Here is a 19,413-nt window from a genome sequence, read left to right as displayed (position 1 = left end):
GAGTCGGATGAAATAACGACCGAGCGAGCAGAAAACGACTAAATATCAATTCTGTTTAAGCTTTTTTTTATTACCTGCAATAATATATTTTTTTACCTCCCAAGCAGCCTTTCCTCACAGACTTGACTTGCATCTGTTGCCTGGCAACTAATCTTTTCTGCCAGAAATGATTGGTAGATATCATTTTAATGTTCCCTCAGCACCTGTAAGGAAGTTTCCAAGTGTCTCAGTGAGGTTTCCTGCTCTTTTGACTCCTCTTATTTATCCTCCATCTCTGAGGTTCTTCTTCTCCCAGTCACTCATCACTGCTCACTACATGATAAATACAGCAGGCCGCTCCCCGTAGCCGAATATGACACCAGAGAACAAAGTGGGATGTGTCTTCAGTGGGTGTTATCACGGCACGGCCTCGCTCTCATTACTGTGCGATTTTCACATACCGTGACGTGTCGCCCGTAATAGAGCCGCGGGGCCAGTCGTGATCTTAAAAGCTCTCGGGGTCGTGATCATCAGTGTGACAGCAGCCTGTTCGCCTCTCGTGCAGCTTCCATTTGAGTGTGTGCATGTGCGTAGATCCTTGTGTGTTAACGTGTGGTCCCGTTGTGTGTCTGTCAACTCTCTGTGTCTCCAAAAAGTCTGACGTTTTATAATGCATGTGCTTCGCCCGCACCACAGGACCTTTAATATTTACGCTGCCTAAGAGGGTCCATGGTGTTCACATTTCCCCCAAATCTGTGCTCCGTGTGAGCCGATAGAGTGTGTGTGTGTGTGTGTGTGTGTGTGTGTGTGTGTGTGTGTGTGTGTGTGTGTGTGTGTGTGTGTGTGTGTGTGTGTGTGTGTGTGTGTGTGTGTGTGTGTGTGTGTGTGTGTGTGTGTGTGTGTGTGTGTGTGTGTGTGTGTGTGTGTGTGTGTGTGTGAGTGAGTGAAATAGTTACTGTTTCTGTGAATTCAACCATGTGCCTGATGGTGTGTCTTTGTGGGGCTTCGAGAATAAATGGAATATTTCTTTTTATAGCCTCACGCTCAACATGCGAAGAGTCAAAGAGGGTTTACGAAGCAGGACATACTGAGATACAAGACGCGGGCAAGAAACATTAGAATGCAACATTTTTTTACCCTGAAATTTTTATTTCCGTGATCCCTGCTGGTCCTAAAATAGTCTGGTGTTAAGACAGGAGCAGCTCCTGTTTGGAGAAATTAACACGACACTGATGAGAGAACTGGCAAGAAATCACATTTGGGAAATCAGTGAACACTTGGCAGTTCAGCTTAAGCAATAAACAGTGAATGGATTATCAAAAATATTTCTATGTAATTATCTGTCAGTCGGCTACTAGACGCAGATTCATACTTGTTTGCTGAGGTTGAGATCATTTTTGTTCAAAGCAGAGATAGCTCTGGGGTGTTAGCTTAGCACTTAGCACAAGAAGCTAGCCTAGCTACATCAAAAAATAAAAAAATACACCTGTGAGCAACTCTGAAGCTTGTATAGACTTACAGTATATACAGTATTTTATGTGTAGTATCTTATGTGTTATTAAAGCAGTAATACTCTGAAAGTGAGGCATTGTGGTTTTAAGAGGTATTCATTGACATTAGCATCTTAGATGTTTGATGTGGGGTGGACAGATGTCTCCACTAGCTTCACGCAGAAGCAAAACCAAAGGGACTAGCTTTTGGGGATTTGTAATGTGTAAATACTGTAGGTACAACTGTGGTGAGTGACTGCTGCTAAAACTAAAATTTTTAGTTTTTACGTTTTTCTTTTTGACCACAAATTTTGAGGAGATGGATTTGCAGGTGTGCTTGGCTAGCTGCTTCAAGTCTTCATAGGAAACACTGTCATGTCTCCCAACTATTTTTCAAAACAGGCTAGTGAGTTACCAACTGGGTCATACAGACATCTGTTTGAGACTCATACGGGTAGGATATTTAACTAGCAATGTGGAGGTTTGACTTGTTGAATGAAAAATGGACGTAGCCTCTCCGACAAGGTCCGTTCTCTCAACTTGATCCAATCGTTCTCGCCTACGGGAGTTGCCATCTTGTCAGACTTTGACGCCGCCTCATTATCAAAAAAGGGCATGTATGTGACATTGGGGGGAGGGAGAGACGTCCATCTGGCTGACGTTTACCTCCGAGCAGAAGTGAGGGCCAGAGGCTAGCTGTCACTCAAGAGGCAGCACCACTAATTATTCATAAACTTTAACCTCCAATAAAATAAAAACTAGCCTGATACAAAAACATTCACACCCCTCAGTGTTGTCATGGAGATATGACCTAAACATACAGACTATAATAGTTTTTGTACCAGTCCTTAAACAGGTGTAATGATGCTGTGAAAACGGCCTGTTTAACATGGGGGTCAATGAGAAACTGCTCTATTATGAAACCTGCCCCTAGTGGACACTCAGAGAACTGCAGTTTTTGGAGCTTCCTGATTGGATCAACCAGGAAGTCGCTGTGGTGGGGGCATGATACAAACATGTCTACTTCATGTGGATTAGACTCTTTACTAGTCAAGACAGTGAGCATGAGACAGGCAACAAATGTAACATACTTGTAAAATGTGTATCCGAAAGCAAGCATCGCACTAATTTGTTTGTTTGTTTGTGTTTGTACACCCGACAGGAGTTTTGCAAGCGCCCTGAGTTCATCGTAGACGGAGCTACTCGCACGGACATCTGTCAGGGATCTCTTGGTGAGTCCAACTGGGAGAGCTCCCATCTGTTTCACTGTTACCCCTGAGTGATCCGGCTATTAGAGGACACGAGAGGACAGGACAGGAAAGGAGAGACGTAGCTTCAATTTAATCAGAGAGAAAGCCAAAACTGAGAAATGCTGGCGTAAGCTAAAAGAAAAGGGTGACTGGAGGCTTGCCAGGTCGTCTGGATCTACGTTAATTAGCGGCTTCCCTCTCCGTTCAGAACCACAGATAACATTACCCCCATAATTAGATAAGATGTTATTTTAATAAAAAGATTTACCATTATCAGGTTAGCTTGGATAAAAAAAGAGCCCTCTAAATCGAAGCAGCAGAGGCAGTAAAACCTTAAATCACCTCACTAAGTCGCTACACTTAATGCATAATGCAACTTGATAGTGTCTCTTCATTTTGGACCCATGTTTTTCAAACTCATCTAGTATTCTGTGTTTTAATCTCAGACCTTAGGAAGCTTCTACAGCGCCACAGAAGACTTTATACTGTGTTTACAGACTGAGTGTTTTAATCTCAGACCTTAGGAAGCTTCTACAGCGCCACAGAAGACTTTATACTGTGTTTACAGACTGAGTGTTTTAATCTCAGACCTTAGGAAGCTTCTACAGCGCCACAGAAGACTTTATACTGTGTTTACAGACTGAGTGTTTTAATCTACGACCTTAGGAAGCTTCTACAGCGCCACAGAAGACTTTATACTGTGTTTACAGACTGAGTGTTTTAATCTACGACCTTAGGAAGCTTCTACAGCGCCACAGAAGACTTTATACTGTGTTTACAGACTGAGTGTTTTAATCTGAGACCTTAGGAAGCTTCTACAGCGCCACAGAAGAACTTATACTGTGTTTACAGACTGAGTGTTTTAATCTCAGACCTTAGGAAGCTTCTACAGCGCCACAGAAGACTTTATACTGTGTTTACAGACTGAGTGTTTTAATCTCAGACCTTAGGAAGCTTCTACAGCGCCGCAGAAGACTTTATACTGTGTTTACAGACTGAGAGATGGAGAGGCCTTAACTGACCTTCGTGTGCAAGAACAAGAAGAGGAATATTCATTTAGTCAACTTGAATATTTAATATGTGAAGTGTGAGGGAGACCAGCTCGAAAAGAACAGAAAGCTAAAGACCTATCCCTTCATTTGAGCCTTTAACTAAAGGATTTTTACCCAGTTTTAACAGATTTTTGGTACAGACTTTTGTCCTAGTACGGTGCAGAACTTTATTTTTATTATTATCTATTTGTAATCCTCATTGTCTTTAACCTTACTTATTCTAGTATTATCAAGTGCAGTGAAGATGCATTCTATGTATTTTATTCTTAACTGATTTTATTTATATCTGTGGGTGTTCATTCTGTGACTTTTTAATGTGAAGCACTTGGTGCATGTCATTTCTTTGTTGTAAAGCACGCTGGGCTGCATTTCGTGTAGGAAAGGAGCTATACATTCATTCATTCATCTTCAGACGCTTATCCCTGTCGGGGTCGCGGGGGTGCTGGAGCCGATCCCAGCTGACATCGGACGTGAGGCGGGGTACACCCTGGACAGGACGCCAGTCTATCACAGGGCACATAGAGACGAACAGAGACAGACAACCATTCACACCTACGTTAGACTGTGGGAGGAAACCGGAGAACCCGGAGAAAACCCACCCTATACACATAAAGTTTATTGTTATTTTGATTTAATATTTTTTGCTGAAATTATTTTTGTATGCGGGGGCTTTTTGAATTTATTTTTTGTCTGCCTGCAATGGCACGATCGTTTTGCTTTATTATTTTTATAGTGTTTGTTTTCTGTTTTCATGTATTTACATATTTGAAATAAACATTTCGATGAAGCATCAAAGGTCAGACAGATGGAGAGGGACGGAGCCTGAAGGAGAGAGGAACAGACGACACTTCACAACAGTCGCTTCAGCAGAACCAGTAGCAGTTTATTGCCTGAGATGTTTCCCGCTCAACACAGAGCTGCATCCATAATTCATGCGTTGTTTCTCGGCCTCACATCTGTAAACAAGGCCACCCTCCCTCTGTCGGAGTCGCTCCGGCAGCGCAGGAAGCAACTTTGCCCCCTCAGCCTCGAAATGCTTTACCCGACCTCCCCCTCGCTCCCAGAGGAGCAGCTGAATCGCAAAACAATAACCCCGAAAAATGCGAGAAAACACTACGCTTCACTTTGTCTCACAGCCCAACCCCAAGGAACGAGTACTCTTTTCATGTGGTGGCTTATCTCTTACATGGCCCAACCAGGGGAATGTGACCTTGCTATGGCACCCGTGCTTCTTTAAATGACTTATTTAATAGAAGTGCAACATTACGGTGCATCATTAACCAGCACAGTCAAACAGAAACAGTCATGACCTTTGGAATGAGCCAATCAAAATGTTCAACTCCTCCCAGATCACACCACATAGATTTCTGTTTTTGATGAGATTATCTCAGAGCTCGCACGAGGGTAAAGAGTACGTCAGTCAGGGGTATTTCCGTCCTCTAACGGAGAAACCTTTCCGACACAGTACATCATAACATATGTGTATGATGGCTCAAACCATCCACATCAGTGACTTTTTGTGGAGCTGTGGTAGTTTCAGCTCCTCTCTTCGCTGCAGTGGAACAAGAGCCTCTCCCATTTCCCAGAGGGCAAAGCTTATTCAAACAGTCTTGTCTTTACTGAGTGGGTTATGGGAAAATGGCAGTTTGACTCACTGAGCCTCCAAGTGCATTCAAACTTCAGCCCAAAATGAATGAATCAGACTTTTCTGGAAAATAGTTCAGATTTTTTTAAAGCCCTCTGCTGATATGGGGATGGATGTAGAGTGAGTCTCAGCGCTGACCTGGGTAATAAAACTCTGTGTGTGTGTGTGTGTGTGTGTGTGTGTGTGTGTGTGTGTGTGTGTGTAGGGGACTGCTGGCTGCTGGCAGCCATCGCCTCGCTGACCTTAAATGACAACCTCCTCCACAGAGTGGTTCCTCATGGACAGGGATTCCAGCAGGGCTATGCCGGCATCTTTCACTTCCAGGTGACAAGAGCTTTACTTCCTGCATTCACACACAAGCACACACTCACACACACACACACACACACACACACACACACACACACACACACACACACACACACACACATATACAGTGTGTCTAAGAATAGACACAATAAACACAGCCAACACTGCCCACTCTTCTCTAGCAGGTGGCCATATCATGTATACAGTAGACTTCATGGGCTTAGACCAGGGGTGGGCAATCCCGGTCCTGGAGAGCCACTGTCCTGCATGTTTTAGGTTCCTCCTCACCCTAACACACCTGAGTCTAACAATAATCAAACTGTGACAAGCATCAGCTGCTTGATAACGATCAAATCATTAGACTCAGGTGTGTTGGAGCAGAGACAAATCTAAAACATGCAGGACAGTGGCTCTCCAGGACCGGAATTGCCCACCCCTGGATTAGGCCATTGTTTTCTCGATTGATGTATAAAATATCAGAAAATGATGAAAAAATTGTCCATCCCAGTTTCTCAAAGTCGCAGGTGATGTCTTTAAATGTCTCTTTAAAAAAAGAATCCCAAACCTATTCAGTTTGATCTTAAACAGAGAAAATCTCCACATTTGAGAAGCTGAAACACGCATTTCTGCCATTTGTGCATGAAAAATAACTTTTAAGGGCTGCAACTAATGACTAATTTCGTTAACGATTAATACGTCAATCCTTATCATGATCAATCGATTAGTTGTTTGGTCTATAAAATATCCAAAAAGTGGTAAAAAAAATTGGCTCAGTGTTTCCCGAAGCTTGAGACGACGTCCTCACAAGTCTTGTTTTGTCCACAACTCAAAGAAAATCAGTTTACTGTCATAGAAGAGGAACGAAACCAGAAAATATTCACATTTAAGAAGCTGGATTTAGAGAATTCTGACTTTGTATTTCTTAAAAAAATGACTCAAAGCGATTAAACGATTATGAAACTAGTCGCAGATTATTTTAATAGTTGACAATTGAATTCAATTTCATGACCATTTAATCAATCTCAGTCAGCTTTTCCAACCACTGACACTGGAGATGAATATGTGAAGGGTTTTATTTTAGAAGAGAGATAAATACGTGTCACTGTAAGCAGAGAGAATATATCCGTTAACATAAGCTGAGGACTTTCATAGTAAGGGAATGAAAAGCTGTTGGATCCAGGGGCCGGCTGTCCTGTGGTAGCTCACTTCACTAAATGTGTTTCTGCCCCAACTCCTTCCTGTTGTGTCATTTCCTGTGTGGCGCACCACTGGTTGTGCGAACTGTTGTTTACTTTGGTTCAACACTTTGTCACATTTTGATACGCAGCGGTGTGTTTGTTCACACTGAACCCGTGGAGTCGTTGATCTCTCGCTGTGGTTACATGTGGTTTTGAGTCACAGGAAGGTCCCTGATGTTATCAGTTGTCAGTTTCTTTCCCCTTATTCATACCTTAGTTTGTTTTCAGCACGACACAGAGCAGCTTACCGATTCATATGAGCCCTGTTGCAGACGTTTATGCTACTGCTGAATTAATGTGAAATAGTGATGAAATGAAAAGTTAGCTGAGAATAATGTAACTGATCTTTATCCTATTTAAAGGGGACACATATTCTGCTTATTTTCAGGTTCATACTTGTATTTTGGGTTTCTATTAGAACATTTTTACATGCTTTAATGTTTAAAAAACACTTTATTTTTTCTCGTCATGTCCTTCTGAACATACCTGTACTTACGCTCCGTTTTAGCGCCTGTCTCTTTAAGACCCCCTCCTGAAAAAGACCAGTCTTCTCTGATTGGTCAGTGTTTCTGGGTCTTTCATATCTTCACTCTCTGCATCTCTGCACTCTCGTTGCAGCCGGGGAACGACTGTAACAGCACTGTAGCAGAACTTTCTACCTGTATATAGTATAGCTGTGACATCACAACGTACAGGAGTGCTGACGGCTCGTTTAAAGGCACAGTTTCTAAATACAGGATGTGTGCGTTTCTCTGTGGACTGAGCTTTTTGATACTTTCACAGCATTTCTAAAGCACCTCCACCTGCTTTATAATAAAAAACATGACAATTTTTAACCTTCTGGTGTTTTAACTGTCAACCCAACAAAATAAGCATTTGCAGGATGACACGAGATTCATCATAAAACGATTTATAGATGGTTTGATAACGAAAGTAATCTGCCGTTATAGTCCTAGTGTGAAGTTTATTGCTCAGTGGTGCTTAAGACGTTGCACCAGTGAGTCAACTAAGAGCTTAACTTCTTCGGTCTCTCACTAGACTTTCCCACGAAGAATGAGGAATTATAACCGTTTTTGTTTTTCTTTCATAATCTGCTCTTTTTTACTTCTTTCTCTCTGAGTCATCGGAGATAACTACCTTCTCAGATCCACACCCAGTCAGTCAATAAACTTCACCTGGGAGGATTTGAGTCACTGTCAGACACCCATTTCTTTATCACAGAGAGAATTTTAAAACCAGCAAAGATATAATCATATAGTCAGTCCCGTCAATCAAGACAAAGCTAGTGATTGCAATCAACACTGATGTGTGTCCTCTCCTGCTCGAGGGACAGGTCCTGCTGCTTTGTGACAAAATTTAAAAATATTTGTTGTATTTATTCTGTCTCTACGGTGCGAGCCTTCCTCAGACTGCCGCCCCTTATCAGCTGAACTTTGCTTTTGCACACAAAATACTCCAGATACACACACACAAAGGCAAATTAGACACCACGCCGTAGCTGCTGCACACTGGACTAGTGACACAGGTGTTGGCCTGATCACAAACCCCTTTTTATGATGCTCAGTGAGGAGATGAACACATGCATTCAGCACAGTATGAGACATATGGAAATCTCTTGCAGCAGTAGTTTATAGTTATGAGAAGCTCCATTTGAATGTCTTATCTTTTACAACCTGAATGAACGCAATAAACAAAGTACCTGCACTGCATGAGGAAGTAATCACACTGAGGTTTCATGGATGTGAACGCAACTACACTTGGGGATATGGGGGTGAACTGTCCCTTTAATGCTAAAGTTGCCCTCTTACATGCGTACTGATGAAGATGATGTTTGATTAAGCTGACAAAATGGCTTTCAACAGGTCAAACTTTGCACTTTCTACCACTCTCGGGGTAAGTACCTAAGCTAATATAATACATTAAGTTTAATCTTCCACTTTACAAGGAAACAAACCTGAACGCCATGTAAATCTGATTTCTTGATATCCTAAGTCCTATTCGGACGTGACTAGTGTAATGTGGAGATGTGGGGTAAGATCATTTTTCCCAGCGGTTTTAGTAATGTTCAAATGTGCCATGTCAGCATATATTCCAGAGAATGTCACTTCCTCCTGTTAAACGGTCCAGAAAAAATACCTCAGGTAAAACTAGTCCCGTCCGAATACCACCCTCTGTAAAACACATGTTAATATTCACTCATAATCCTGTCGATAACATAGACTGTATAAAAAATGGACGTAGCCTCTCCGTCGGAGTCCACTCTCTCAACCTGATCCAATCGTCCTCCCCTACGGGAGTCGCCATCTTGTCAGACTTTGACTCCGCTCTCTGACCAAAAAAGGGCATGTATGTGACGTTTGGGGGAGGGAGATACGTCCATCTGGCTGACGTTTTACTTCGAGGAGAAGTGAGGACCAGAGGCAAGCTGTCACTAAAGAGGCCAGACATCTAATTATTCATAAACTTTAACCTCCAATAAAATAAAAACTAGCCTGGTACAAAAATATTCACCCTCAGTGTTGTCATGGAGATATGACCTAATCATACAGGCTATAATGTTTTTTTGTACCAGGCCTTAAACAGGTTTAATGATGCTGTGAAAACGACCTGTTTAACATGGGGGTCAATGAGAAACTGCTCTTTTGTACAAACTACTCCTAGTGGACACTCGGAGAACTGCAGTTTTTGGCACTTCCTTATTGGATCAACCAGGAAGTTGCAGTAGGGGGGGCTTGGCCAATACACACTCTAATCACTTTTTTAGATAATTCTGTCCTTTAGTTTTGTGTTTACCTAATTTTGTGATATCAGGAAGCTACGTAGCACGCACATGGAGACAGGGAGGTGCGTAGTGCGTAAATCAAGAAACCCCTCCCACCTCTGGGCGAATCCGGGATTTCTTCATCCCGCGTGAATTTGCTGTATATTACAAAAGTCCTGAGGTAATACTATTTTACCCCATCTCCCCGCAGTAACCTAATCCTGTCCAAATAAGACTCCAGAGTGATGATGCAAGATGCAGTCTTGCTAAGAATAAGAAGTGAGCCTCCTGAAACTATTTAAACTTCAGAGAGGAGCTTATTCGACTGTAGGTCTATTTTTACTTCCTGTCAGTGTTCAGTTCTAATTGTGAAAGACGTCGGGAGGAGCTGTGGAGGAGTGGATCCGTCTGTGAGCTCACATGCCTCATTACCTGAGTGTGAGTCCTCTGATCTTACACGAGCACGTCTCCGGCTTCGTCCGTCAGCTCGTCTGCACAGCCAGAGCGACTGTGAACCTCTTTTCGGAGCTAATGTGTTCAATCTGAGAATATAATATTGTCTGATTGATATTTTAATATTTTGTGCAGCCTCTAATTTCCCTCCATCTCAACCTGCTTTGTCGCAGAGGACTTTGAGCTGAGTCGGCTGCCCTCTTTAGTGCACTGTGAGGGTTTTTGCCAGCCACACTGGAAGCCTGCCAAGTGTTAACAAGGGAGAGAGCGAGAACAAGGAAGTTAACCGGGGCAACAGAGGGGAAGCTCCCACACATCAAAGACACATATTACATGTATATGAACCGACCTACAATGTATTCACGGAAGCTGCTCTGCCAGGAACAAGCAGACTGACAAATCAAACTGCCAAAACACACACACACACACACACACACACACACACACACAGACTGAGGTTAGGCTATAGCATAGTAGGGAAATTCATCCGTTAACCCTGAGGACAGAGAATCAAACATCTGTGTAGGTAATTGTTCATTTCTCTGAACTGTCCTTTAAGCCGTGCTGACTCATATAGTATCGGAGGGTCAATAAATTCCATCACACACACACACACACACACACACACACACTAGTGTTGTGTGCTGGGGCTAGTGACTCAATCACAGCGAAGTCATCCAAGGGAAAGCAGAGTATTTTGCCCATTTTGACTGATTATTTCCATCTGGACCTCTGACCCTCTTGCCTGTTAGGCCCGTTCAGCAGGGTTTCAGTCACCTTAGAGCGACTCGCCATCTTGCAAAGTAACCGAGGAATAATAAAGAAAAACAACATTTCAGAACAAATGAAGTATTCATAACGTGTTCTCTAATATTGATGTCCAGTGTATATACACACACATACACATCCTCTCTGCTAGAATGAGTGGAAATAATACTTTCATTTGTTCTTGTATGCATGTGTTTTAATGTAAAATGCTTGAAACTCATCAATGCATCCGGCTGCCCTACTTTCATAGTCTCCTTTTTCTGTTTCAGCCTCCCTTCATTGTGTTTGTTTTGCAGATGATAAATGTTTTCATGCTCGCGTGTTTCCATTACTTGCAGATTTTGTTTCTGCCCGAGCATGTTTCCATTCTCTGTTCCCTTTTGTGTGCCGCGGAGTCTTCCAGGGATTCCCCTTTGTATCATTTTGGATCCTTTAAGCCTCTGGATAAATTACCCAGACCTGCATGAGTCATCCCAGAATGTAATTATGATCGCTGGCAGTGGGACTCTTAATTAAAGCAGGACTGAAAAAAGGAGGGAGGGTGAACGAGCGAGCGAGCGAGCGAGAGAGCGAGACGGGCAAATAAAAGGAGGGAGAATGAATTATAAACTAGGCAATCTCAGCCATGTCAGTTGGAAACAAATGAAACCTAACTGGGGCAGAATCTTTTATCACATTCTTATTATAGCACGTTTCACGCAGGAAATTCTGGTGAGTGTTTTGCCGAATTGTGTCGAGGATTTCCCAAACTCTTAACTGCAAGGCATGGTGGCGAAAGGCTAATTTCTAAACGCTCAGCGGTGTTAGCGTGAACGAGTAAAAATGAAGAAATCTGTGTGTGTGTGTGTGTGTGTGTGTGTGTCAGCCAGGGGCAAGAGTGTGTGCGCTTTGTGTCGTCTTCAGTCAGCCGTGTTGTGACACAGCTCCCCCCAGAGGTTGATTTAGCTCCGCAGAGCATGCACAATTCATCCATCCATCCGTCTGTCCGCCTGCTTCACGCTGACGTGATGCGTAATCTGTAAATTCACATTTACACGCACACAAACCCCAGATGTGACTTTTTTTATTTACAATCCTGCAACGCTCCCCTCCTCTCTCTCCGTCCTACAAACCTAACTACTTTGACAAAGAATTATAACTCTTTCACAACACTTTGAGCTCTTCATTTGCATTCTGCCTCAAGCTTTTTTTTTTGTATGAGTCAACTGGTTTCTCAGTTGCCTAAAAGACAGGCACTCATACCTCACGTTGTCTAGAACAGGTTATTATCCAGAGGACATGATGCACCCAGGGGACAATTTTCAAATGTCTCAGTTTTTCGGGTGTCAAAAAATGACAACTGAGTGGCCAAAGTGGAGGGATAAAAGGTGCGTACCAGCGTCAGTGTAGATGGAGTCTCATCTTTTTGAAGCTGTGTCACATTTCCAGAGTGTAATTCACACCTCGATGCCAGAACATCAGGCACACTGGGAGATGAGTCTGAACGGCACAGAGTGGTTCAGTACTTAATGGACTTCAGATGGTTTGCTCATTGGTGGCAGGAAGGATACAGGTATATTCAGACAGACAGGATGAGAAAAATAATGTGTTTTTTGAATATTAATGCATGTAAACATGTTCTAGCAGACACCCTGAATACAATTATGAGCCTAAAAATGAGCCTGATGTGGAACCTTTAATGTTTATAAAATTTACAGCATGTTTTATTGCTTGTCAACAGACATCTCTGACATTGACCTAAGCCTATTGCAACCCTTTTTAAAGCATATGATATATATTGTGTGTATGTACAGTATATACATGTTGTGTAGGTCTTTTCTGCTCCCTAGTGGCCAACAGTCACACAGTCACGCTTTAAGGCCTATAATGTGGAAAACATTTTCGAAATCTTCTGCGTTGCAAAGTCTTGTTTGAACTCCCAGTCAAAGGAGAGAAATTAAAACTTTGGTTCAACTCATTTTTATGGCATTTCACTTTGGCTTGTAAATCAACGATTTGCTTGCAGGACTGGTTTTGAGATGTTTCAATGATCTGTGAGGGCGAGGAGTTTAATATTATGTATTTATTTTAAGGTTGAAACACAAAAGCAGGTTTGGAACTGCAGCATTTCTCAGATGTCTCTTCGATGTCACCTGTTTGTCTCTTTTTATGACGTAAAACGTGATAAACTGCTGATTCATCTTTGTCCCTCTCCTGCGCTCAAACCAAAGAAAATTGAGCTGAGTGAAGCATCAGTAAATCTGGCCAGCTGCACGATAACTGAAAGCAGCACGGGAAATAATTTCAATTTCAATTACATTTTAATTTACAGTGACAAATCATAACAAGTTATCTCAAGACGCTTCACATATAGAGTAGATCTAGACCACACTCTATGACTTATTCTGGATTTACAGAGACCCAACAATTCCCCCATGAGCAGCAATCTAGTCGCGTTAGTTTAATCATAATAATAATTATTATTATAGTTATCATATACAGTATTAATCCAGCAACCTTGTGCACACAGTGGCAATGAAAACCTTCCCTTCAACAGGCAAGAACGAACAGACCGAGCTCTATCACGACCTTGACCGGTTGGGGAGAAAGAAAGGAGAGAGAGAGACAGACAGAGAGACAGGTCAATCAAAGACAGACACAAAGACAGACACAAGTACAGGCAGAACAGTCCGAAAGATGCTAGCAACCACAAAAGTAACAGTAACTTTAACGATATCTATATTATTGTGAATATGACTTACATTTTACTGCCGCATCCTGAAATTGCAGGTCATCCAGGTTTTTATTTCCTTAACGCACACTTCAAGTTTAGTTAACTGGTCGGTTTCTTCTGGTTTGATCGACAAATATAATTGTGTATCATCAGCATAACAATGGAAATTTATGGAGCGCTTCCTTATAATATTTCCTTAAGGAAGCATATATAAGGTGAATAGAGTCGGTCCAAGGACAGAACCCTGTGGAACTCCGTGACTGATATGTCATTAACATGTACAAACTGAGATCTATCTGATAAATAAGACTTAAACCAGCTTAATGTGGTTCCTTTAATGCCAATTAGATGCTCCAGGCTCTGTAGCAGGATGTGATGGTCAATAGTGTCAAAGGCAGCACTAAGATCTAATAAAACAAGTACAGAAACAAGTCCTTTGTCTGAAGCTATTAGAAGGTTGTTTTCACCAGTGCTGTCTCAGTGCTATGATTTATCCTAAATCCCGACTCAAATAACTCATTGTTAAGTAAAAAGTCACGTAACTGACTAATTTCTCGAGGATCTTAGAGAGGATAGGAAGGTTAGATATAGGTCTATAGTTGGCTAGAACCTGTGGATCAAGACTGGGCTTATTAAGAAGAGGTTTAATATATATTGTACTTTAAGTGTGTCTTGATAAAGCTTGTCTGTGAGGTGAGTTGTAATATTGGTGTTTTCTGTGTGTTGTGCAGTTCTGGCAGTTTGGCGAGTGGGTGGAGGTGGTGATCGATGACCGGCTGCCAGTGAAGGATGGGAAGCTGCTGTTCGTCCACTCGGCAGAGGGAACCGAGTTCTGGAGCGCGCTGCTGGAAAAGGCCTATGCAAAGTAAGACTGGCAGACATTGGTGGATGATGAAACATTGGGGCCCTGGACACACATATGCAAAACCACCACCTCCACACAGGAAGTGTGTCTCTTTGCAGTTGCTTTGTGATGAATAATTTTGTGTCTCTTTGTGGTTGTTTTCCTTTCTTTTATAGTTGTGAGTCTCTTTGTGATGGCTTTTTGTCTCTGCAGCTGTTTTATATCTAGTAGTTGTTTGGTGTTTATTTGTGGCTGTTTTGTGTCTCTTTGTGGTTGTTTTGCTCCTTTTCATTGTTGTTTTGAGTCTCTGAGTCTCTTTGCAGCTGTTTTGCATCTCTTTTGCAACTCTTTGTGGTTGTTTGTGTCTTTCCGTATATGTTGTGAGTCTCTTTGTCTCTCTTTGTGGTTGTTTGGTGTCTATTTGTGGTTGTTTTGCATTTTTTATAGTTGTTGTGAGTCTCTTTGTGTCTCTTTGCAGCTGTTTTGCATCACTTAGTGGTCGCTGTGTATCTCTTTGAGTGAAATTTTGCAGGTGAAGGCCAGGGGGACCTCTAACCCTCTTGCCTGTTAGGCCCGCTCAGTTATCCATCCATGAAGCAGACATAACAAACACTTAATGAACTCTGAGTCAATACTAAAGATATATTAATGTCGCATCATAAAACAAAATGTTAAATGATATGTTGTTGTTGTTGCTACACCTTTGACTTTTCAGAACGTCCTCATTTATTTTATTTATCACTTGGTTGGTGCCTGCATCATTTGGTTCATATGTGACTGCAGCTCATATGTATACTAAATCCACCACGATACAAACACGACATAAATATGGGTCCACGTCTCAACTCAGATGAACTTAAGGCGTATTGAAGAAAATATTCTGTACAAAGATGTCTATGTCCGGAGAGTTTCTGGACGTGAAAGAAATCTGTTTTAGGAACACGATTGTAAAACACTTGGGGCCCTTATGGAGCTATTGAGCAACTTGAGAGCGCAGCTGCTCCAGTGGACAGCTGTGGTCTCAAGTTGTAAACTTATTAAACTGTTAAAATGAAGCAGAGCATTGTGTGTGAAAGTGTATGGGTGCCAAGTGAAGTGGCCTCCCCAGTTAGAGAGCAGAGAGCAGACGGGAAGAGTGTGACGTAGAAGTGAGATTTATGCATTGTTACATTTGCTTTGTTCTGTTTGTAGGTTCATGTTCGTATATGGTAGTTGCACAGTAGATTACTCTAAGAGGATATAAACATTGACATCAACCTATCTTTTTACTGTTTGAAAGATTCTCATTAATCTCCTGTCGTGTCGCAGGTTGAACGGCTGTTATGAGGCTCTGTCTGGGGGCAGCACATCTGAGGGCTTTGAAGACTTCACAGGCGGCGTGACGGAGATGTACGAGCTGGGGAAAGCCCCCTCAGACCTCTTCAGCATCATCAGCAGAGCCATAGAAAGAGGGTCACTGCTGGGCTGCTCCATAGACGTCAGTACCGCAACATTCACACATCCTTTGCTTTAGAGACAGAACCAGTTTCCAGTCTTTGTGCTGAGCTAACTTACTGGTGCTTAACTGGGATAACTGGGTAAATTGTGAAGTAATAAGCAGTTTCTTATAGGCTGAAAAGAGATGGTTTGATGGATTACTATAATAGCAGGGTTTTACTTTATGAATAGGTCACGCTCTGCAGCTGAAGGCAGCATTTTTCAGTCTCAGTGCTCCTAAAAGGCATTAACTACTTTCCGCTCACTTTTTTAAAATCTCACACTTGAAATATTAATCCTTTAGTGACGCAGTGCAGTGCTGGAATGCAAAGCCGATCAATGCATTCATTAAACGACTAATTTAAAGTCGTAAAAGTACAAAAAAATGTGAAGATTCGCTTGCCTTTGTCTTCCTGACATCTATGTAAATTGAGACAAATCTGTGGTGTCTGTTTACTTCAGTTAGTGTTTTATAAACTCAGAGATAAATGCAGAAAATTTCAATATTATCAGTTAATTCAATCATTAAAACAGCAGGTTACAGTGCTTTAACACTTCTAACAAATCAAACAGGTGTTTGTAAAGTGTATTGTATGTATGTACTGTATGTATGTGTGCTGTATGTACAGTCTGTGTACTGTCTGACACATCCGTTAGTGTGAGGTCAAAGGTCAAAAGCAGCCAGACATGCCGACCTCTGAAGTCTAGGATAGGGTGGTGGGGATCAGGGAAACCAGATAGATTCAAATTACTCTGACAGAGTAAGACAGATTACACAGTCATATATTACAGAAATGAGTCTGTATATACTAATAATTTGTTAGAGAAGTGAAGTATTTTCTTCCCGTAGAGCTCTGCTCAGTCTCCCTGAGCAGGGGTGAATTGAGGAGGAGACTGTAAATAGGTCAGTTTGAGTGAAAAGGCTGCTGTAATGGTGGAAAAATGTGGGGTCATTTAATCTGGGACCAGCAGAGGGCAGTGGAGATAGGGAAGCGTGTGGTCTAAAAGTCAGAGCTGGCAGGACTTCAGTTTCTCATGGACACCGGGTGTTTGCACACAGAGGGGATTGAACTATTTTGTCTGTCCTGTTGAAGGACATATGTCTGTAATCAGCACTGCTCAGTCTGCGTAGGAAGAACTGCCGATACAGGTCATCTGGTGGGAAAATCATAAAAGAGGACAAAAGACAAAAGAGCTTCCTGCACCGGAGATGATGAAAAAGTAAAATATGGCGATTAACAGCAACAGATATTGGTTGATTGATATTTACTATGGTAAGATTTAAAGGTGCCATATTGTAAAAAGTGAGATTTCTGTTTATTTTTTATATTATAAAGCAAATGGAGGTGCTTTAGAAATACTATGAAAGCATCAAAACCCTCAATCCAGAGAGAAGTGCACCCAGCCCGTATTCAGACGCTTTGTCTTTAAAAGAGCCGTCAGGACTTCCTGTACAGTTATGATTTCACAACTATTGTATATAAAGGTAGAAAGTGCTGCTACAGTGATGTTACAGTCATTCCTCAGCTGCAATGATGGTGCAGAGACACAGCGAGTGAAGGTGCAGAAGACCCGGAAACACTGACCAATCAGAGCAGACTGGTCTTTTTCAGGAGGGGGTCTTAAAGAGACAGGCGCTAAAACGGAGCATTTCAGACGGAGGGTGAATACAGAGATATTCAGACAGACAGGAAGAGAAAAATAATGTGTTTTTGAACATTAATGCATGTAAACATGTTCCAGTAGAAACCCAAAAATACAAGTATGAACCTGAAAATGTGCAGAATACGGGACCTTTAAAGAAAAGCCCTAATAATTAAAACTGAAACCTTTGCATTTACAGTTATTGCACCTTTCAGTCAGAAGTAAAGAATCATATCTTCCATTTGTTACGATAATAAATGTGGAACCCAGATTGACGACAGGGATGGCGTGGGTCGCTTAGCAGTCCTTGAACGTCATCAGGTTTGCAGCTGACCTGCTGCTCCTTTAAACAACTGTAGAGAGTCATCTTGTTGTGGTTTCTCGCTCTATAAAGTTTGATGGTGTTAATGGATGAGACGCGTTGTTAGTGCGACCGCAGATGTCATCTGCCGTCACATGCGGAGCGGCATTACGCAGTCTTTGTCACAATCCTCCTGACCTTGTTTTTCACGTTGCTGTCGTCTGTGTTTTACCCTCATCCTCAGATCACCAGCACAAGGGACATGGAGGCCGTCACGTTCAAGAAGCTGGTGAAGGGACACGCCTACTCGGTGACTGGCGTGGACGAGGTGAGCGAAATCTCTCGGCCAACACGGCACAACAGTTTTGCAACCAAAACAGATGCAACAATTTCAGAAGTACAGTATGAAGTGTAAGAAAACATCAAATCACAGCTGAATGAACCCTTATTTTTCACCCTTTAAACGCACATTGACTTAATGGAAGCTTTCTTTTTGAGAAGAATGAGCCACGAGAAAATTAGACGCACCATTTATCAGCAAAAACGTTTGCTTTAAAAGGTATAATATGTAACATTTCTGCATTCAGATGTCTACAAAAACAAACAACTAGATCTATATCTACATCAGCTCGTGCAAAACGCAGCCGCTCGTCTCCTGAGTGGCGAAACAAAGCGTGACCACATTGCACCAGTCTTGGCCTCGCTACACTGGCTCCCTGTCTGCTTCAGGACTGATTTTAAACTTTTGTAATTTGTTTTTTAAAGCTTTAAATAAATGTAACTGAACTTTTACATTGTCACGCTCCAGCCAGAGCGCTGAGGTAGGCAGATCAAATGCTGCTGGAAGTCCCCAGTACCAGAGGGGGCGGAGCCTTTGCGGCGGCTGCCCCTAGAGGTTTTTGAGTCCTTATTGAAGACCCTCCTGTTCTCAGGTGTTTTGTTCAAATTCAGGCTGAGCATGACACCTGTCTACTGTGTTTTATCTACATTTTTTATTCTCATTGTATCTCTCTCTCTGGCTCTCTCTCTCTCTCGCCCGTCTTGAAATCGTGTCTGTTGATTGACTTTAATCACGCTGCTTCTATCGCGTCTATCGCTTCCGGTTTGAACACGGCATTGGGCAGCGACGATGGTGATGTGCATTCTTCTTCCTGTCGTGCACCGTAAGAGCCTGGTGTCACAGAGACTGTACATGCTAGAGTGTTGTACCGCAGGCTTGTGCCCAGCTGGTCAAACAATATGACAGATGTGACATGATCATGGCATTGACAGATAACAAGTTACACATGACTGACCGTGTGCATGTGTGAATGTTTCCTCGCCTTCAGGTGGTGTACAGAGGGAACATGACCAAGCTGGTTCGCATCAGGAACCCCTGGGGGGAAGTGGAGTGGACCGGAGCCTGGAGCGACAAGTAGGATTCGACTTTACACTCACTGCGCTGCAAAAACACCCCACACACTTCATTTAATGCTGTTTCAGGATGTCTT

General features: G+C 42.3%; 1 protein-coding gene across 1 annotated transcript in view; it reads left to right on the top strand.

The window, feature by feature from the left end:
• capn1 (calpain 1) overlaps nt 1-19,413 on the top strand; it is a 34,760-nt gene that overhangs the window by 5,960 nt on the left and 9,387 nt on the right. Inside the window, exons 3-8 of the mRNA XM_083937141.1 lie at nt 2,632-2,701; nt 5,622-5,740; nt 14,390-14,523; nt 15,811-15,979; nt 18,168-18,251; nt 19,252-19,337. Of these exons, the coding sequence (XP_083793267.1) occupies nt 2,632-2,701; nt 5,622-5,740; nt 14,390-14,523; nt 15,811-15,979; nt 18,168-18,251; nt 19,252-19,337 (662 nt within the window). The remainder of the gene's footprint in view (nt 1-2,631; nt 2,702-5,621; nt 5,741-14,389; nt 14,524-15,810; nt 15,980-18,167; nt 18,252-19,251; nt 19,338-19,413) is intronic.

Source organism: Echiichthys vipera (genome assembly GCF_963691815.1).
Source record: "Echiichthys vipera genome assembly, chromosome: 22".
In the NCBI taxonomy this organism is placed as follows: domain Eukaryota; kingdom Metazoa; phylum Chordata; class Actinopteri; order Perciformes; family Trachinidae; genus Echiichthys; species Echiichthys vipera.
This window is presented reverse-complemented; position numbering and strand designations above follow the sequence as displayed.